The sequence below is a fragment of the Parambassis ranga genome, chromosome 6 (assembly GCF_900634625.1).
Source record: "Parambassis ranga chromosome 6, fParRan2.1, whole genome shotgun sequence".
NCBI lineage: Eukaryota > Metazoa > Chordata > Actinopteri > Ambassidae > Parambassis > Parambassis ranga.
In genome coordinates, this window is record NC_041027.1 from 13,933,815 (window position 1) to 13,956,342 (window position 22,528).

The 22,528-nt window shown below is 46.2% G+C and overlaps 1 protein-coding gene across 4 annotated transcripts in view; it reads right to left on the reverse strand.

Annotated features, from left to right (window-relative positions):
* rbfox3a (RNA binding fox-1 homolog 3a) overlaps positions 1 to 22,528 on the reverse strand; it is a 242,842-nt gene that overhangs the window by 28,451 nt on the left and 191,863 nt on the right. For all 4 annotated transcript variants that reach the window (XM_028407838.1, XM_028407842.1, XM_028407841.1 and 1 more), the window contains 2 exons: positions 4,429 to 4,677; positions 155 to 301 (listed from right to left, as the gene is read on the reverse strand). In XM_028407838.1, the coding sequence (XP_028263639.1) occupies positions 155 to 301; positions 4,429 to 4,677 (396 nt within the window). The remainder of the gene's footprint in view (positions 1 to 154; positions 302 to 4,428; positions 4,678 to 22,528) is intronic.

The following is a 22,528-nucleotide window of genomic DNA, read 5'->3' on the forward strand; positions in this document are numbered from 1 at the left end:
AAGGTGTGAATTATTTACAGCTTCTCAGAGAACGGTTTGTAGTTCAAGGAGACAACTCTCAAATGTGACACACGCTACTCAGTGCAACTCCAGTCCTACAGCTGGACAGTCTGTGTGTGTCTGTGTGTGTCTGTGTGTGCAGTTGTGGGCTCACCCCGAACATTTGCCGAAGGTCAGGGTCCCGGAAGCGGAAAGGGATGTTGGAGACATGTAACCTCTTGGGCTGCTGCTTCTCTGACGAATCGCTGGGCTGCAGGTGGAGCTGCTGGGAGCCCTCCGTCTGTGCCACGTCCTCCGCCTGCTGCAAGACACACACACACACACACAAGGTGTGACACACTCCTATTGGGCTGCTACAGTTTACTGAGAGGCCGCAAAGGTAAAACACTGAAGGAGCTGTTCTGACATGAAACAAACAAGATCCTGAACAACATGAGAACCGACAGAACAACATAGTCAAATATTCACAATGATGAGGAGAGAGACTTCACAGAGGGAAACTCCAGGCTCGTCTCTGAAACCTTGTGTGGAGTTTTGAAATGTTCAGGTCAAGGTTTTGCTTTTACAGACCCCGTTTCTCTGAGTCAGAACCATCAGCTCCTTCCTAAATGCTTCAAACCGTCTGCATAAGGAAGGGAAACAGAAACTAGAGCACAAAAAGAGAGAGACGGAGATGGAACAATGATGTCAGCTAAACCTGCCCGATCAATGAAAGAGAAGTGCTGAAGGTAGCAGCATTTGTAGTAGAGAGGGAGACAGAGAGAGAGACAGAGACAGGGAGGGAGGGAGAGTCCAGAGATGCAGGCTAAGTGCTGATTGAAGAGGGAACAGTAAAAATGGAGAGACAGGCAAGTGAAGATAATGGCATTACATCACACAAACACACACAGCTGAATAGGCAAAGAGTGCTCTACTGAATGGGATGCAGGAATCATCAGTGTGTGTGTGTGTGTGTGTGTGTGTGTGTGTGTGTGCGTGAGAGAGCAGCGTGGAGGCTAAGTGCCTGCGTGAGTGTGCTTCATCATTACAGAGTCCTGGTGTCTGCCACTGGCCAGGGATTGATGCGAGCTCTTTGCTCTTAAACACACACACACACACACACACACACACCTCCTGCACTGCAAACGCGTGCCACAAAATCCAACTTATTTACATACCTCACATTGGATTTCCAGCCCTGTGTCATTATACGCATGAGGACTGATGGAGGTGTGGTTATTGGGTGGTGGTGATGAATGGATGGGTGGGTGGATAAAGTCCAGGACAGCGAAGTCGCTGGTTTTTAGTAAACTCAGCAGCATTTCCTTCTATTTTTAGAACAACATTCAGTAGAACTGACCCCGACCTCAACAACTACAACTATAAACCCTCCCTTCATATAATGTCTCCAATGATCACAGTGGAGTTAAACTCCCTCAAACAGCAGCTGGGTTTCGTCGTTCCAAGAATCCACATACGTCCAGACCTCCCTGTCTCCAGCAGCTTCCTCCTGCTCCTCCTGGGGAACCTCAGCTACTCTCAGGTCAGCTAGGAGATGTACTGTAACCCCACCCGTGGGTCTGGGGTTGACTTTGGGGTCTCCCCCCAGCTTGCCATGCCTGATAAATCTATAAAGCCGGGCCAATAGGGGGCATCCTAACATCCTTGGGGTCTAAGAGCAGCTCCAGGAACACAGGTGAAAGATCACCTGGTGAAGGATCGACATAGAACATGTAAATAACGATGGACGACTTCACAGCGCTCCTAAAGTGAGGCCAGGTCATCTGGATCGCCCCCTGGTGGCTGGCTGCAGTATAGGTCATGACTCGGTGTCACTGCAGTCTGAAATCGTGATGCAGAGCTGCCCGTGGCGGCGCGCTCTGGAATGGAATGGGCTGAAGACCGTAAGCCGCCTTCTGAAATCCTCTTTCCTTGTATCTGGCGTGCCTGCACCATCCACGGTCTGTGAGCAGCCAGGCAGGAAGAGGAAATAATTACATGAACATTATCATACAGAAGCAGCCCCAGCTTCCTCCGCTGTCACCACGGAAACCATCCTGAGCTGTGTGTGTTTGATGAGGGAAGCTAAACAAAACCCATCTACACAACCAAGACCCACTTATGACACTTACACACACACACACGCAAAGTCCTGCACCGATAACACACCCTGTTACATCTCACATATGTGTTGTTGCCGTGTTTCTGGAGGAACACGTGCATTTATTTGTGCGTGTGCGTGACTTGCTGAGCTCAGCAGTGTGTCTGCGGCCTATAATGGAAGCTATCAGATCGGAGCTCCGCCAGGCAGCTCGATTACACACAGTCAGACAGATATGGAGGTTCTCACCAGGTATTAGACCGCGACACACACACACACAGAAGCACGTGCGAGGAGGAGAACACTGGCTGCCATGTTTTAAAACATTTAATTACGGCGCCTCTCTTATGATTTAGTGCGAGCAGCACATCCATCAAGCTGTGGAGCAGCTCACAGGAGACAAATTACAATGATCAGAATCAAAGCAGCGGAGCAGGTCAGACCCCCCGGAACACCTGCTTCATCATAACGTACCGTCGTCTCCATCGCACCGTCCCTGTGTGGCGCCTTTTAAAACACGCTCAGTCCGAGCCGTGTGATGTCATTCATCACGTGACTTCAGCCACAGCTGCTCTCATCCTCACACATGAACACATCTTACCCACAAACTTCATGTTGGAGAGTCCCGTTCAGATGAATACATTTGACACACATGACTTTTATACAACCACAGGAGGGCGCTACACATGAGTGGGGTTTTTGGAGATATAGATTTTATGAATATATTGTAGAGTACATATGTTTTCGGCATGATCTTGTTACGGTTTAGTATAATTATATTATATTTAATGCTTGTTTCAGGCACCTTAATCCCAAAACACACTGAAAAACTTTAAATGTAAACAAATGACAAAAATTGGATGTTCTGGGGGTCATTAAACGGATCATCTTGACTTTTCTAGTTCCTTTCTCCGCCTCCTCTGTCTCTGTCACGTCCACTGGAGGCGCGAGCAGAGGAAACTGTTGCAGAATGTGACATCATGACGGCTGCTGAAGATCAGTTGATTTGTGTAAAATAAATATATCAACATAACAGTGTAAGCACTCCAAAATACACAGTCTCATAACTCTATGTTCCAAATGAATAAACAGCCAAATCACTCCAGTCTGATGAGATTTATATTATTAAACTTCCACTGACGTATCCCTGCTCAGACCTCGTCCAACAAACCTTCTCCATCCTCCATTTTTTTTTTCTTGCCCAGTTGCATTTTTGGAACTGAGGCGTCCCTCAGTATGACGTGCTGAGATTGATTACCGGGTGAGATGAAGGAGGGCGGAGGATCGACGAAGGACGCACAAATGAGGGAAATGAGAAAAGTTCACCAAGTTTTGTTGGAAAATGTTCCAAATGTTTCATCACAATGAATTCAGTGAGTATCTGCTCTTCATTCAGAAGGTTTTGACTTCTTTCTACTTGTGCGGGGTTCTTAGGGTTAACGGGGACCAGCTGGTCTCACTGACATGTTGTCCAGGATGGGGTTAATACTGGGTGCTGTGGGACAGGGATAGATTTTAATAACCTGTCCATTAAGCGTCAACCTCCAACAACAAAAAGAACATTTAAAAAAATAAACTAGTAAAACTGACATAAAGCCTGATCTGTGGCCCCGACAGTATATTCAGAGCCATAAGTGTGGTGAGTATTCCTTTATCCTGCAGTAACTATGTCTCTTGACAGTAACAGTTACAGCCTGTGACAAACTCTCCACAGTGACTGTAAAACACTCCCAGTAATGCTGACTGGACTCCCCCACTCTGCCATCACTGTCTATACACTCCCATACACTCCCATACCTTCCCAGCATGCACCAGCCTTATTGGCCCTGACAGCTTGAAGGCTCCTCAACTGTAGACAAGTGTTGGTGCAGTTAAGTACAGCGTGGACGTCCCTAACCCTGCCTGTGTGTGTGTGTGTGTGTGTGCAGCTGTACTGTTGCTCATTTATCAGTCACATCCTGTCTGTCACATGGTACAGTGTGAATGCATTTACATGGGGCATGGATTTGAATGATTGTATTACCATTAAACAACACAGTTGTGGTGTTAAGAACCTTCCCAGCATGCTTCTCGGGCATGGACAGATACGTCTGTTTAACCTCCTCATACAGCATATAGAACAGTGTGAAAGTCATATAAAGACTCCACAATGTTCGGTCTACAGGGTCCTGGTAGGGGCCCAGACCTCCCTGTCTCTCCAGACACTTTCAGGACATAGATATAGGAGAGACAGCCCCTACAAAGGGGGTCCTGGGTCGGCCTCAGCCAAAAGTCCTAACCTTTATCCAGGAGAAGCACCTTCAAATAAGTGCAGTGGAGCCTCCTAATAAACACACACACACACTCACCGTTACTGTGTTGGCTGTGAGCGCCGGGGTGCTGCTGTCGTTTCCCGGCTGCTCGCTCTGCGTGTGTGTCGCCGTGTACAGCGTCAGGGTGTGTTCGCCCACCGTGCTCGGTCCTGTGAAGTCGGCCGGGGGGTGGGTGTGGGCTGTGGCGTACTCAGCGGGGATCCCGTTCTGTGGTGGGGGCGGGTACTGGGCTGGTGGGAAAGGTTGAGCCATGGCTTCAGGGGGAGCTGGGGCCTCTTGGTTACCCTGTAGAGACACACGGGGAAGAAGAAGGAGGCGGCGGGTTAATGAGGCCGGACCGGTTGGTTGGCTGGTGGCCGGCTCAGCTGTTGGAGCTGCTTCTGGCCTCTCGGTGCGGCTGTAGTTTCTTCGTTCACCTGTCCCTGCTCTCCTTCTAATTTACATGCCTGTCAGATAATCATTTCCTCCAACCGATGATGATGAATTCATCTGACATATGAGCACCCCGCCTTTCTTACACACCACACCCAAACTTGATGGAAAATGGTTTGAAAATGTAAAAATCAATCACTGCAACTTTTTGAAGTGGCCCAGGCTTCTGACCTTAGCTGTTTCCAAAGGTTTCTCTGATCAATACTGCTATTGAAGTTGGCTATTCTTATGCATGGAGATTGATGGCGATGAGCATAACAAAGCAGTTTGCCAATGGCTCAGTGACTGTAGCCAGAGAGTCACAGGCGGCTCCACAGCCTGCGAGGCGTTCTGCTCAGTTTAGGGTTCGCTTAGCTTCACATCACATACAGAAGAAGAAAGAAGAAAATCCAACGAGCGGAGTTATTAATAACGAAGCAGGACTTTACTGTGCTCGTTAGATTTGGACAGAGTGTTTTCCTTCTTCTTTAATTAGATCGCTTATTTTTATCATTTGTTTTTGGATTTCTCCACACATACATGATATTTTTAGGAACAATGTAGTCAGCAAAGCCTTCATCCATATCTGGAAAGATAGAAGAACACCCCTAAATTAGAAGAGATGAATATGATGATCAAGAAAAAACAGATTTAACTAATATTTTTCATAAATTCAACATGAGCACATGATGAGATTAAGGCACAGAGTTTTCTGGGGAGCTGAATACCTCCAGCAAGTTCATGTTTTGGTCACAGTGTATCTACAAGCCAGGCTATCTTATCTCTTCTGCGAAGCATGGTGGTGGTAGCATCATGGTTTGAACCTGTTTTGCTGCATCTGCTGAAGGACCACCAAGCCTACAAACCCCAAACTGTATATAAGTATAGCCCATGTGACTCCACCTCCCCGACCTTGAATGAAAGTGAAGCCATAATATCTCCTCTGTGGATGCTGCCATGTTGGAAAAAAAAGACGCCATATTGGATCTAGAGACAGCACAGAAGAGGGTGTGAGGTGAAGCAGCATCGTCACTGTCCTGCTCAAACACCCACCCACTTCTACGTCGAGCCAGTAGCATGGCTGCTCCATCAGAACGTTATCCTTCCTTTAGCCAACAATAAATAATTAAATACCAAAATATTGAAATATTTTGAGCATACGGACACAGATCAGGGTGAAAACAGCTAAAATGCTGAGTTTGTTTTCACCTTATCTGAGTGTTTTTGATCATTTTTATGCAGAAATAAATAAACATTTGTACCACCGTACAGCCTGGTGCCGCCCCGACTCTTCCCTTTTAATGTGTGCAGGGTGGAGCTGTGGCCTGGGGCGAGTCTTGGTTCACTAAAACAAGGAGCCTCATCGATAGGCCACCCTGCCTCGCAACATCGATAAAAGATTTGAGCTGATATATGGTCCCACCTGGTCAATACACACACCGGAGGCAAACACGCACTGGTACACACACACACACACACACATCACCTGACATTCTCATATGTAATCCTGCCTGGCTGATCATTTATGTCATGAGGACTTTGTTTTTTTTGTCCTCTAAGTGCAGGTGGACCACACACACACACACACACACACACACACACTGAGCTGAAGCTGGTTTTGCTCTGCTGGGGTTTCAAGGCAGAAAAGAGGGAGAAAGAAAGTGAGAGTGAGCCAGAGGCAGCATGTGAGAGAGAGAGAGAGGAGTGTTAGAGTCAGTGAACTTCCATCATCCATCAAAGTGACTGAGGCGCTGACACACTGAGACATCCCCAGATCCTTGTCAACAAATTGCGCTGGTAAATGATTTCTGCTATCAGTTAAATCATACTATCCATCCCTCTCTCGCTCCATCCCTTCATCCATCTCTCTGCACCTGTCTCTCCCTGCCTCTGTTCTCATGGAGGTTATTTCCCGTCCGCTCAGCGGAGCGCCATGTCTGATGATCTCCGGCTCTATTCAAACACACACACACACACACACAGTTCAAATGACTTTAGTGGCACAACCACATCAGCTGTGTAGATATAAAATGACGAGATTGTGCACTTAATGACTGCTCACACTAGATGGCAGAGTGCAGTTGAATTTTATTTAAGGATTGATTAAACTATCAATTATCATTTTATTAATGAATCTATTGATTTCTGATTCGTCAATCAACTAATATTGATTTTTCTAAATTGGACATATGATGAACACACAGATCCGCTCTGTTCTCCCTGATCTCACACAAAGTAATTAATTGACCATAAAATCTATGAATGAAAGTTTTTTTTTTGCAGTGTAAGCTTCATTAAGAAGGAGGCTGTTTAATATTCTGCCTGCGTGTCTGAGTCAATGATGCACTTCTGCAATGAATTCCACAAACTTGTCAGGAGTTTCTAAACAGAGAGTGAGACTCACACCGGGGTCACACCGGGGTCACACTGCTGCAGCCGCCATGTCTGATCCACGGCGGTCAGAAAACTGCCCTGATTGGTGCGTCGTTTCTCCAATTAGGGAAAACACTTGATTGGATTATCTTACAAATTTCAGACAAATTTCTTTCTTTCAGGTGTTCATTTGATGCAGAGTTTCTGTTGTTAAATCATGCTCCGAGATGATGAGATGCTGCAGCACGAGGACAGGAAGCTTCATGGGAAATACAATAAAACAAACAAACAAAAACGCCTCCAAACATCTGTATCAGTTTTATTAAAGTGTCCATCCAGCCGCTCAGTGACAGAATAACAGAGGCGTGCTGATGGGCTTCTCTTCATTCAATATCACACTCAGATAAGGTGAAAAATTTAGATCATAAAGATCATAAAGAAAATGAATTTTAATTGCAGGGTAATTAAAAGATTCACACACACACACGGTCGCACAGTGGGTGTGTGTCTGATATCGATTCTCTTCTCTTCACTTCAGCTCTTATCTTGCAAAGTAGCCCAGGGCTTCTCTCCGCCCTAACCATTACCCAAGCTCTCTGCTGGGCGGACACGCACACACCCCTGGAGCTGCAACACTGTGAGTGTGTGTGTGTGTGAGAGTGTGTGTGTGTCTGCAGCGTGTAAAACATTGTAATGATCTTAGAGTGAAAGCAAGAGCTGGCCAAGATGTGATGCAAAATGCACAAGTCAGAATGAAGACGAGTGTGTGTGTGTGAGAGAGAGAGTGTGTGTGTGTGTGTGTGTGTGTGCATGGGTCCTTTATACTCCCATCACCACAGCTTTATTGTTCCAGATTGACAGAGACAACTAATGAAGATTGGGGCCGAGAGCTGCTGAGGCAGATCAGCCAGGGACATGCAAATACACACACACACACACACACACACACACACACACACACACACACACAGGTGCCCCTAATGTGATTGTGTAAACAAATTTATGTTCCACAACAAGCACAGACACACACATGCTATACAAAGAAATCACACACACACACACACACTATTGCAGTTAGAGGTCTATTAATTGCATTAAAAAGAAAACATTCTGCCACAAACTGATACTTGCTCAGACAAACTGCAGTGTTTTGGCTTGAGCAGCTTTCCTGGCCAGACTCTGTAAACATGCCAGAAACTTGGTGCTTTAGGGGCCGATTAATATTGATGTGCACTGCAGACATTAGACAGAACAAAGAGGAGAGGCAAAGAGAAAGATGGAGGAAGGAGAGAGAGAGGAGAGGGATGGGAGGAGAGAGAGAGGAGAGGGATGGAAGGAGAGAGAGAGGAGAGAGAGAGGAGAGGGATGGGAGGAGAGAGAGAGGAGAGGGATGGAAGGAGAGAGAGAGGAGAGAGAGAGGAGAGGGATGGGAGGAGAGAGAGAGGAGAGGGATGGAAGGAGGAGAGAGAGTAGAGGGGTGGAAGGAGAGAGAGAGGAGAGGGATGGGAGGAGAGAGAGAGGAGAGGGATGGAAGGAGGAGAGGGATGGGAGGAGAGAGCGGAGAGGGGTGGAAGGAGAGAGAGAGGAGAGGGATGGACGGAGAGAGGGAGGAGAGACAGAGGAGAGGGATGGGAGGAGAGAGAGAGGAGAGAGGGGTGGAAGGAGAGGGATGGAAGGAGAGAGAGAGGAGAGGGATGGGAGGAGAGCAGAGGAGAGAGGGGTGGAAGGAGAGGGATGGAAGGAGAGAGAGAGGAGAGGGATGGGAGGAGAGAGAGGAGAGAGGGATGGGAGGAGAGCAGAGGGAGCGCTCTCCCAAAACACTGCAGACATTTTGTCAGTAAACAAAAAGTAACATTGTTGGACGAGCTGGATTCTACTTTAATTAGGTTTAACACGGTGTCTCATGTGAAGCGCCGAGGCAGAGGAGGATGAGATGAAGACGAGCAAAAGAAAGACTAGAAGAGGAAACAAGCCCACTTCTGTCTCACTTCCTCAGGTCTGATCTATCAGACACACAGATGTATGTTATATTATCCATGTGCTTATAACAAGATCTCACAAAGAAATACTCATTGTTCTAAAGATCAATGAAGAGCATTGATAGTACTTCCACTGTGAAGCATGGTGGCGGTAGTATCATGGCTGGGTCACATCGTCTCATTCATTTTCCAGCTAATATTGTTTATTAATTAGTTAGTGCTGTCTGTTTTGTTCAGGCGCCTTTAGGGTATCCTGCACTCCAAAACCAGGGTCCTTCCTCAGCGCTGGCCGCCGTGCGTTAGCGTGACACTGACAATAAATCGGCTTGGACGATGGCAGCTGGAGGAATAGTTCTAGTTACCACAACACACACATCTAACCTGCACTAATCTATTATCAGGCGAAGCACGCCCCAGTTGTCATATAATCATTAAATAATAACATTACATTGAAAATATACCGTTATGATATATTATGCAGTGTAAAATAGCCTCCATCTGTTCATAGCATAATAAAGTCAGGAAATGAGACCCTCCGCTGCTGAAAAGATGCTAATTCTTTGGCTTTAATTACACAGAAATGAACAAGCTGCCTGCAAAGATGAGGAGAAGAAAAACAGCCAGTCAGATATTAGCCAACACTGCATCATCATCATCATCATCATCATCATCAGCATCATCATGGCTGCGGCTGCTGCAAACTGACTGGCTTTACCCACAGAACAGTCTCCTGCTACCGATATCAGTGTGTGTGACAGTGACCCAGTCCCTGTGAGTGAGTTATGCATGAGTGTGTGAAACACACTCGCACACACACAAACACACACACACACACACACAACTCTGACAGAGAGGCAACGGAATCTAATTTAACACTCGGCTGAGCAGAGATTGGCCGACACTCCCAGTCCCTCACCGGCCAAGCGGGGACACTCCACGACCCAACCGCTGTGTGTGTCTGTGTGTGTGTGTGTGTGTGTGTGATGATAGTTATAGAACAAGAAAGCCAGCATGAGAGCGAGAGAGAGAGAGAGAGAGAGAGAGAGAGAGAGAGAGAGCGAGAGAGAGAAATCATGTTCATGTAGAGCAGAGCGGTGAGGCTGCTGGAGAGGAGAGGCTGCTTAGGATTCAGAGTGTGTCGCAGGTCCGCTGGCTGCCAGCTCCCTCTAGGCCTGCTACATGATATTCACTAACCCCCGTAACAATGGCAAACATATGTAAATCTGCCTATGTGCCCAATTCAATCAGACCCCGGCACAAAGCCACCGACACCGCCAGCATACCCAGCGGACGAAGACGAGTTCAGTGCAGACACACACTTTTAAAAACAGAGAGAGGCTCTGTGTGAGTGTGACTTTACTCCAACAGGCCCCAGAAAGGCCTCCACACAGAACAAGTAGTGATGACAAATTTAGCTATATCTCTGGCTAGCTTGGCTTAGTGATGGTGTGTCATTCAGGCATCAATCTTTATGTGGCAAGCTGCCCTTTTACCTACTACAACCACCTCCTTTACTTGGCTGCCATCAGGACACATAAACTCACTGGTGAACCTCACACGTCGGACAACTCAGAAGATGGCCTGGACACACGTTTGTTCTACTTGTTCTGCTTTGTTTTAGTGAGTCTTCCTTCTACCATCCATCCAGGACCTGGGCCTCGGAGCTGGGAAGCTGATGAGGGCTAAAGGGGGGCAACGGAGCCATGATGACAACACAAGGTCCACCACACATAGAAGGACAGGTGGATGAAGATCAAAGTCTTCAACATGTGGCTCACTGCCTAAAAGTCACAACAAAATTGACACTACTGATGCCAAGACACGTAAAACGTCTCAGACCAAAGACCACCACTGAGGCTCTAATCATGGTAACACAGCCTAAAACCAAACCCGCAGAGGCAGGGGTCTACCACAGAAGACCAAGACTAGAGGTTCAGACTGAGAGAAGTGGGGTCTGAGTCAGTGAAGAGTTGTTGTCATGCAGGTCCTCAAAGAGGTAGAAACCAAAGGCAGCTGGACTTGTGAAGGATTCTCTGATTGAGCTCTGATGAAGCTGTCTAGAGGAGCAGCGAAACGGTGAGCTCACAGATAAAGGCAGCTGGACAACTTACCCAGATATCATCAGAGCTCTCATCTCCGTATTGACCGGCCTCATCCTGTGTGGACCTTTGTGCATGCGCTCAGGTAAATTGAAATACAACCACATTTGTTTGCACTGGGATTATTTTCTCTTCCTGCACCTTTGTGTCTGCGTGTTAACAAGTGAAAAGGCCCTAAGGGTATTAGACCATAGGATTGCTCTCCAGATAGCATTAGCTGACCTGCCACACACACACAGAGGCATACATGCTGTATTGACTATAAGCCATGGCCAGTGAAAGCCATTAGGCTAAATGATTCTAACCTGGCTGTAATGATAGGCTGTGGCCAGCTCAATCAAAGGAGAGTGTCTCGGACAGAAGGCTGCGTCAATAGTGGACAATTGCAGCAATGCTGATACGGTTGAATGAGAGAGCAAGGGGAGAAAAAGAGTCCTGTAAATTCTGACCATTCAGTCGAAGGTGGATAAAGACAGATACCGTGGTAGGACTGGGGTCAGTGGCACTGCTGGGCTTTTCTCACAACAACAGCAGAGATGCTTCAGAATATGACACCTTCACATCGGACATTGGACAGATGTCCACCAGGTGAAAGCTCGATTTCTGGTTGTTGGGAATTGCTCTGGAGCTGCATCCCAAACTACAAATTGTACAAATCGTACCGTTAGGACTACTCTTCAGGAAGAGGTCACCACAGCTTCCTTGTGTGCGAATTGTGCTCATTCGTAACGAGATGAAACTGAAACGTGCGACTGGTCCAAGCAGACACATGAAGAGAAGCTCAGGCCTCTTTAGGAGCCTGTTTCTTTAATGGAGAGAGAAGCCCTTCTAAATGTTTGATGCTTTAAGACCATTTCATTGTAAGAGGAACCAGAGCAGAGTGATAACAATGCTGCATTATTCATAAAGGCCTTCTATCACAGCGCTCCTTCTGTCTGAGGCAGAGACAGAGGAGGGACTGACGGAGAGCGAGGGAGACAGACAGAGAGACAAAGAGCTGAAGAAGGCAGCGGGACTGACAGGGACAACGTTCCACCTCGACTTACAAATGAACAATCGATGTACGAATCAAAACACATCAATATCACAGACAGTAAACCAAACCAAACTCCTGAAGCACAGCCTGTTTCTGCTCTGCGCTCCAATCCAGACTCACGCAAGGTTCAAACAGCACAACGGGGACCAAAGCACCCACATTGGTACCTCTGGAGGACGGCGCCACCACTGGACTAAGACACAGCAGGAGAGTAAAGCATCAAACATCCTCTTGGTGTAAAAATATTTCGTAATGATTATTGAACTGTTTGCTTATATAGAACCTCTCTTCACTCTAAATGTTCATCGAGGGGCTGTACATCCGTCTGTAGGCGGGACATGGAGCGAGCGGTGTAGCAGTATGATATTAACACACTTACAGCTGCATTCATTATTTACACTTAACGCTGTATAGCTGCAAGCAGCAATTCACACCTATTCACACAGAAGACGGCAGCTTCACTGAGCAGGCAGGCTTCAGGCCTGATGGCACAGAATCACCCCGGCTAGCATGAAAAATGAAAAATGATGTCTTCCATCTGCTGCACCCAAAAGCAGAGGAACACAGCAAGGAGGCTAAAATGCTAACACATAGCTGAGGTTTGGGACTCGCTCCCGCTGCACTCTATATGGAATAAGCAATGTAGCACTGCGGAGCTTGGTGGCCTTTTATTGTGAACACATTCTGGCCAATGTCGGCAAAAGGCATGTGTGGCGCCTCCTGTGGCCGCACTTTAAATGCCTGAAGATATCAACCAAGATTAATTAGACAGTGGATCAAATGACAATCTGTGAAGTGAGAGACGGTGCTTGCAGGAATAAAGAGCGTGAGAGAGACAGAGCTGTCAGAACCTGGGAGTGTTTCAGCATCTTTCAGCTCACTGGATTTGATTTTATGGCCCAAAACGTTTCTGCTTTGGTTCACACTCCCTGCTTTTATCTTCATTGTTTCCAGAAGCAGCTACCATTCACTACCTGCGTCAGACACTGTCAGACAGACTGAAGCTCAGAGTCAGAAAATCAAACCATAGCTACACACAGACTGAACATCAGACTTTCCCAGGGGGACATTTTTATTCTCAATGAGCTGCATATGGGCTTTTATTTTGAAATGCTTTGCTGCCGTGTGACTTCCTGTTTGTTTGGAGAACTGATCGGAATATCAGACCCCGTGTTTGCTAACATGCTAACTCTCTCTCCATCACCTTTACATGTCTATGTTTACAGCCTGCTTTTTTTGCCCTGGAGGATTTTTCCACTTCTGCCAACTTAACGATTTGATGACAATTGAACTTCAGGAGTCAATGTGTAAACAGTCATTACCAGCTACGTAAACTGATTTCAATGAGATCAAGATGATACCTTTCCTGCTAACGAGAGGCCTGGCCTGCACAGCTGAGTGGAGTGGAGGAAAAGCCTGTCTTCTCCCCCTGTTGGGACTTCTATAATTGGATGTACTGGCCTGCATCTGTGTCCCACCAATCCATGTGCTTAATCAATGAGCCTGCCCCATGGGGTGCACTTGGATACGCTAATCAATTGCCAATCTGGGTGCACAGGAGTTGAGGGGGCTAGGCATGCATACGAGCTGATTCAGGTCAAAGTGCCACTGGGGAACTTAGGACTTAATCCATTTATCAATGGGCAAATTTCGTCCCTTTTTTTGTACTGAAGGCTACGCATGACTGGCTCAGATTAAGCTAAACCCAGCAGGCAAAAGAGGAAGAGGTCACACCTGAAACACACACATTCTTAATCCAGACTGCCTCCTGAGACATTATGAGGAGGTGATACAGAGTCAACATGTGCCTACATTTTAGATCATTCCAGAGCTCAGAAAATAAAACCTATGCAGAAGTGGCAAAGCCTGCAGTTCCCTCTGCGGCCTCTGGGGGCTCCAAAGAAACGAGTCAATGCTCACATAACTCCATGTTAAAATGTTCCACTTCACACCAGAGCTAAGCACAGAAAGCACAAGCTTCCTGGCCCTCAGATTCACTGTGGCTCCACCCTCTTTGCCTGTATTTGGATCAACCAGGAGTTTATGTACATTTTAATTGAATGGCAGGCCCAATATACCGTACAAAGATGGATGACATGACATCTCCCAAGGCCATTAAACGTCTCTGATTTCCTGTTAAGAGAGTCTACACTCAGATAACGCACACTTATTCAGTGTAAGGAAACAGCACATGTAAACACACAGAGAGACACGATGCAGGCAGAGAGCCGGCACAGTAAATAAAAACACAATTTTCCACAGTGACACTCCCATTCTGTTCAGCACCCAGTCAACTGCCTGTAATTATTTTCAGCAATCACAGAGATGTGTGTGTGTTCAACTTCACCCTGAAGCATTGCATCCACTTACACACACACACACACACACTGCCCTGCAGCACCACACACTCCTCACCTCTTCATCTACCCACTGCTCCATTTCTTTAGAATGACTCTACACCGTGATGTTTACCAGTCTGCTCCACACACACACACACTATAGCATTGATTATATATCGGAACTGAGCAGAGATGATCAACAACAAGATGATCTATTGTTTTAACTCCATAAACTTGACATTTTTGGGCTCCATATGACCCCTTTCATTTCTGGACTCTCTTCCTGTGGAGCAGGAAACTCTCAAAGCTCATTGCTACTTTTTTCACGAAGCCAACCAAACTTTCTGACGGTGGTACAGGAGCTGCTGATCGCTCTCCGCTCCCGCCTGTACACCGCATGCCAAATCATGCATGAAATTCAGCCCAAAAAATGGATCAGAAATCAGCTCAGACGCTGGAGGCCTGCAGCATACCGATGGTCAGGACACAAAGTAAACATGATGATACTGCCGATGTTTGATGGAGTGTCTCTCAAACAGAGAGGAGCTGGGTCAAGTGTGTGTTGTGAAACAGAAAAAAAAAACCCTTTCAGCGAGCTTTGCTGACTTCTCCGTCGATGTACGTATGCTTTCTGCTTCCCAAAATTTCGCATTTCTTTTTTTCACCTTAGTACCCAGACGCCTATTTTTGGCCTCATCTCCGTCTTCCTGTGCTTCGCTGCGATGTCCCTGTCTGCCTGCCCTGACTAATGGGTACAGAGTGCCCCAAAGCACCCTGGAGTGCCCTTTCGCATTCCACACATACACAAAGCATAACACATCTACTGCCCACACACACACACACACACACACTGTCATCCTAAGATGCTTGCCTCGTCAGGAATTCCTGGAGGTGAGGGGTGGAGGAGGAGGAGGTGGTGCTGCTGCTGGTGGTGGTGGTGGGGATCCCACCTGCTGAATATCTTGCATAATGTGTTTTTGAATAATGCAAATATTTGAGCGGGCAGACTTCTGGTACAGCATGTTTCCTGTCCTAAAAAGAGGACAATGTCAGGGTCAACACTGAAATGTCCGTGTACTGTTTAAGCAGATGAAGAAGGAGGACGGTGTGGGGTGAAGGTCTGGATTTAGTCTAGCTTCATTGGCCATTAAAAACACTGCAGGAGAAGCCCGTGCTGTGTGTGCTCTGTCCCTGAAATGGTGTGTGCAAAAGTACAATTTGCAGTTTGAGGAGCAGCTCCAGAGTGGACGGGGATGAAACAAAAGCTGCTTTAAAATGACAAAGTTTCCCTTTTAGTATCTTTCTGGTTGATGCACACTGTGGATTCAGCATCCAGTGATAGTAGGTATCCCAGAAAGCCCTTTGTACTGGCACGACGCCCGTGGACCTGCCACTGGACATGTGCAATAACAGCATATGACAGCACTTCTAGCAGAAGCCGCCTGGTCTTTTAATGTAGTGTAATGCATTTTTTTTTTCTTAACTGATGGTGTATGCGGCTCTTCCCCAATCCAGTCAGCCTTATCTGCCCTCCCCCCTCTCCCCCTCATCCCCCCCCTCTCACAGGCTTGAGATTATTCTCCAAGCTCTATACTTTAAATCTCTCTCCACCGTCCTCTATGGCCTTTGTGATTTCCAGACTGTTATCACAGTGAGGGGTGAGCACGACCAGAGGCAGCCGCTCCTTATCAGAGGGCCAAGTGGTGTGAGAGTCTCAGAACAACAGTGGAAAATAGAGAATAAGTTCATTTCAGACGATTTCAGCTCATGAGGGGAGTGTGATGCTAATGTTCCCAGTGTTTTTAGACACGTTTGTTTATATTTCATGACCCTCTTGTTACATAGAAGAGGAGCTTGTACTTGGAATCTGCTAGTCTGCTGGCCCCGTTCACACTGGAGAAAGTCAATCCAGCTAGAGTAGGAGTGAATCCAGATCGCCTTTAAGCTGGATACATTCAGACCTATATTTAAATCTGGCTATCACACACACGTGCGGGCGCTCAATCCAGCTTAGCTTGGCTTCTTTGTTGCCCTCCAAACCACTAGGTGGCGCCTCGTAATATACAGAGTCCGTTTAGGCCGCGGTAGGAGTGTCGCTCGTTTATTTGTTTTTTTTTTTCAGTTCAAAAAGCAGTTTATTCCTTTGTAGCCCTGTGGGAAATAAACTCAGGGCAAAGCTGTCGTAGTTCGACGGTTGTTTACATGCGGCTTTTGTACGCGACACTGTCCCCGTGAACCGGAAGTATCATGTTGCTAGTGGATTTGCTAGCAGCATTTGTATTCAGACCTGAGCCAGATGTAAGCCAGCCCAGCAAGATCCACCTCCGAAAGGTGGATTGAAATCAATCCGGATATATCCAGATATGCCCCGAATCCCGCTCTAGACGGATTGATTTCCCCAGTGTGAACGGGGTCTTAGTGGTCGCTAGGATTGAGATATTTGCCAACCAATAGCTAGCTTGGCTAATGTCTTCAGCATGTTGTCTTCCACAAATCAACACATTAATTGAGCCTATATCGTTGAGCCCAGATGTTTGAAAGCTAGCACGTAGCAGTTAGCATGTTGGTAGACATCTCTGAAGAGAAACGTGTGTTCTGACACTGTCAAATAAGATTATCAGCTAATAATACTGTAAAAAACTCTTCTCCATCTTCATCTCTTTCACAGCTGACAAACTGCCGTGTCAATATTTGTGTCGCGATTAAACACAGACAAACACTCGAGAGATATGGTGGTGTAACACTGTCAGACAGTGCCCAGAGAGGCTAGAAGGTCAGTCTTTAATTGAGTGTGCATGTTGCAGTGTGTGCAGTCTTCCTGAGTGTGTGTGTGTGTGTGTGTGTGTGTGTGTGTGTGTGTGTGTGAGTACTCGGAGGGTTGAGGAGGGGCAGCTGTCTATCACTGAGGGCCTAATAGGACTCCAGTCTCAGGACTGCTGATGTGTGCAGGATCAGGCTGGAGAGGAGCGTGTTTCATTTTCATTCACACTAATATCACACCATCACACACACACACACACACACTCCTCTGTGTGTGTGTGATGGTGTGTGTGCAGGGTTGGGATGCAGAGAAGTGTTGACTCCATCTCCTTAATCCAGAGCTTTCTAATGAGAAATAAGATCCTTCCCTCCTCGTTCCTGCCGTCCCTCTCTGCTCGTTTTCTTCTCTCACCAGCACACGATTCATCATGTCAGATGTTAATATCCCTAAAGGTCAGAGGGAGTCATACAAGAGGGAAAATATGCTTTGTTAAACTTTCTCCCTGCCATTTTTCCCTGTCGTCTCCCTCCCCCTTCTACTCCCTCATGTTATCACATTGGAGCGGGAGTGGTGGTGGTGGAGGAGGAGGTGGGGTGACCCGGCCTGCTGGTACCACCACAATCTTTACAGGGATGATTGATAACCACAATAATAGGAGCAGGCGCTCGGCACAACTTGGAAAAGCAAGCGCTCCATATTTGCTCCATTACAGAGTGAACGAAGGGTGTGAAGCCATTTGAACTGATTTTTGCATTAATTGGTTATGAAATATGACGGATTGTTTGTATTGAATGCACTCGTTAAACACAAAGATGCTAAAAAGTGAAGAAAAAAAAACATTCAGGGGGAGTTTTGGGCCTTTCCAAGCATTCAAAAGATGGATTTCTGTTGGAATTCTGACCTTATTTTCAGAAGATGGAGAATTGCTTCCCAATCTTTAAGAAGAATTCCAAGAAAAACATTCTGAGAAAAGCTCAGAACTTTGACTTCCTCGTCAGAATTCCATCAGAATTCAATCAGACTTCTAGTTGTTTGTTTACGGTCTAGCTGTGTGTGTGTGTGTGTGTGTGTGTGAAGTTCCTGCTGATGCAAAGCTAACATTCCTTTTTCTACTCTACACTGAAGCTTTTCAGCGGCTGCAGGTTGGGATGTGTGTTGCAGCAGTGAAAGGAAATGCCACTTCTGCACAAAGTTGGGAGAATGAGGGCTGGACATTGTCTGGAGTTCAGATGTTTCTGTGCAGACGCACTGATAGAAATCCTCACAACATTCTGCCTATCTTTAGGCTTTCACACATTTATAGATGAACGATCTGGTGGAATTTCACAGACTCACAGATTCATATTCCAGCCAGCGAGTCAGGGCTTTATATATAATGTGAAGGCAGCGGAGGCAGTGTGGGTGTGGGCTGCTGCATTTGCATGGATGTCCTTTTCCACCCTTTCATCCTCCATTCCATCTTATCATATATCTATATGTGTCCTCTGCTACAAAACTGACAGGAAGTGTGAGGACGGGCAGAGGAGAGGCAGCCAACATGGCCGTCATGAATAAGAGATTAAATAAAAGTCAGAAGTCGCTGTAGCACCCGCAGCAAACGAAAGGTGCTTTCATTAAATGGACATTACACAGAAAAAAAGATGATGAAGCCGAGATGATGTGTCTGAAAATCTGAATGAGCAGCACCTGGCTTTCACTCCCACAGTCACTCCCGCCTCATTCACATCCATTCAGAGTCTGCATCTATTCCTTCAGTGCTAAAATGCTAAAAAGCAGAGGAAATGGAGCCCAATAGATATGGATATGCAGTAAAACATGCAGACATAAAATCACAATATACTGAAGCTAGGTTAGCTACCATGCTAAGTAGCTGTCAGGGTAAAATAGTTAACTGCACCAGCATGATGCAGCTACATGTGCTGGGAGCACTGAACACAACGCAGCGGAAGCAGCTCAGACTATATGACGTCACACACACACCATCCTAATCTGCATGATGTAACATAAATATCGGCTAATACACATCAATAACGCTGTATCTGTGAAATAGACCAATTTATTAGTCAGACTTTATGAAAACAACCAGCGCTTCTTCACAAATGGAAGCCGAAGAGAAGCCGAGCACATTTAATCAGCATTTATGAGGCGAATTAAGGTCAGGAAATGCAGCATTTAGGGTTGATATACAGACTCTATGCATTTCTTTAAAAAAAATAAAGCAAACCTTAATTTAGTGATGATAGAAGTTCCCTTCAGGCATGAGGATGGAAGAATATGATGAATAAGAAGTCATGTAATTAAATTAAATTAAAGCAGAATAAATTGTGAGAGGCCGAGCTCTCCCCCACACATTAAAGGATTTTAAATCAGAGGCCGTTTCTGTCCCTGTTAATGAAATCACCCATAAAACACCCACATATACCTAAACATACATCCACATATACCCATACATACACACACATATACCCATACATACACACACATATACCCAAACATACACCCACATATACCCATACATACACCCACATACACCCATACATACACCCACATTGACCCAAACATACACAGCAAGAGGTGTTACAGCTTATATCCAAAGAAAATTAGAAATATTCAAGTGATGATAACTACAACACTCATCAGCATGTACAGTAGGTCTGTGTGTGGGGAGAGAGAGAAGGTTGTGTGTGTGTGTGTGTGGGGGGGGGGGGGGGTACCCTCTGCTGCTAAGCAGAGATATAGCTCTTCATCAGCATGTATGAGTGCAAATGCGAGCGAGCGAACGGGGGCACGGGGACAATCAATTATTCAGCAGCGAACATTTTTCACTTATTACTTAACTAAATTCTCAACATCCACACCACCTCTCATCCAATTCATCACAGGCCTCGTGTTTGCAGTCTTTCTTTCTTTCTTCCTTCCTTCATCAACACACACGCACACAGTTTAGACTCAGAAGTCCACTGTTAGACACACACACACACAGCTCATCACGGTGAGGTAAACAGGCACTGACGGAGTGCTGCATCCAGAGCAAACATCAGACCGTTAATGAGCAACACGATCTGCATCACATGTATTTAAATGGATCATACAGATCTTTGTGCGGCTGCTCCTTTCATAGCTGCGCTTTGTATCTCGGTTTTCAGTCCAGTTTACATTGTTGAGGTTTTTTTATACTTATTTTAACACTCACACCACAGATCAGCATCAAATACACAGCCTGATGATCCAACATTGATTTAGGAATCAGTCATCACATCATGTTGCTGCTGCTGTTGCCCCTCTGAAGTTTCCTTTCTGTCACTGCTTGTGTTACATCCCGCTCTGTCAGCCATGACGGGACAGGAGCTGCGTGAAGTTGCTGTGAGGCTGACCGCTTGCCAGTGCTTTGAGGCAGGGGAGGAGCTCAGGGTCACACCCGCTCCTCGTTGAACGATACAAGATTTCATGCCAGTCTAAGTCACCAGAGAAAGTTGCTAGATTTGTCGCTTTTTTGGCGAAAAATAGATTTGGAAAGTCGCCCAGTTGGCAACACTCACTTCCGTGTACTATACACACTCATGCGGTCAGAAGTAAAGGCACCAAAATACCCACTACACTCTATTAGTCCAACACACTTAAAGGTCGGGTAGAAGATTTCATTCTGATGCACTTTTTGTTAAATTAGTGTAACTTCTCTTTACAATCCGATAGCAACCGATTAGTTCGGCAGTTTGTCATTAAAACGAAGAATATGAATCATCTGAAGCTATAAAACACTAAAAACATCAGCCAATCCTCCGGGTGGACCCTACGCGGAGGATTGTCTGGTTGTCACTCTCTTCCTGCTCTGCACGCACCACAGAGGTACGTGCATGATGGCCGAAGTCACAGACCGCAGCTCGTCTTCAGGTGATGGGAGGCGTGGCTTCGGGGTGAGCTCCGAGAGAAAGGGGCGTGTGTTTACTTTGAAATCTGGCTGACTCAAAATCTCCTACCCTGCCTTTAAGCCCTTTTGTACATTAAACTTACAACTTGTTGTCATATTTTAATCCTCTCGTCTGACCAAAGAGAGCCAACAAAATGTCCACGGTTTTAAAAAAAAAAATGTGGCTGTGCCAAGCAAACCTCGGCCTTATGAGGACTGTGTAAAAAAGTCCTTTGTTCTCCAGTGAACTGACCCACAGAAGATTTCCTACCAGCGTAAACACACACAATCACACACTTACACACACACACACAGAGGGCTCTGTTCAAACAGGAGTGTGTGTAACCACACTGCGCTGAAAGAGAGATACCTTAACACACAGCAGCCTCAAATGAATAGTCCTCTCCCTCCGCCTCCGCCTCCTCCTCCCTCTTTCTCCTCCACTTGAAGTCAAGTGGCATTTCCATTTTAAAATTGCTTCCCGGCCCTTTGTGAATGGAATCGAATTACACTGAAAAGCAGTGATTGATTCTTTCTGAACACAATGCTTTTCATGGTGTAGTCCTGCTGCCCTCCTCCCTCTCCATTGCAGAGTCAATCCAGTCAGTGTGCCCATTAGAGAGGTTTCACACAGGCTGAATGGGTGGAGGAAAGTGTAAATAACCGTGTGTGTGTGTGTGTGTGTGTGTGTGTAGCGGCCGGCCCACATGAGACAGTGTTTTCTGAAGTATTTCAGTCACCTGTCTGTCATCTCAGAGCAGATGTCGCACCAAAACTGGCTCAGCAGAAATGAGCCCTTCTTAAAAATATGCAGAGAAAACTGAAGTGCTTCTGTATGAAGGACTGTTTAACCAGCTGGACTGAGTCCTGAGTGGGCGATCATTGATGGAATCATTCTTGTAATAAAATAAAAATGCATTAATTTATTTTTCATAAAACATTGCCCCTGGTCTCCATTAACCTTCTGAGCGGTCGACTCCGATCACGATATCTGTTAGACAAATTAGGCATTTCCCCCTGATGGAGTTTTTTTTTTTACATATTGGCTAAAAGGTGTCCCGTTGTCAAAAATCATCACAGATTACTGATAATATGTTTTCAGCGACTTTATTTCTACAGACCTTAATGCTGTGTCAGCTGTTTGTGTGTGTGTGTAAACACACAGAGAGAATAGTTTTGCCTCAGGCCTCTGTCTCACAATCCTCTCAGTGTGTCTCACCCTTCTTTCCTC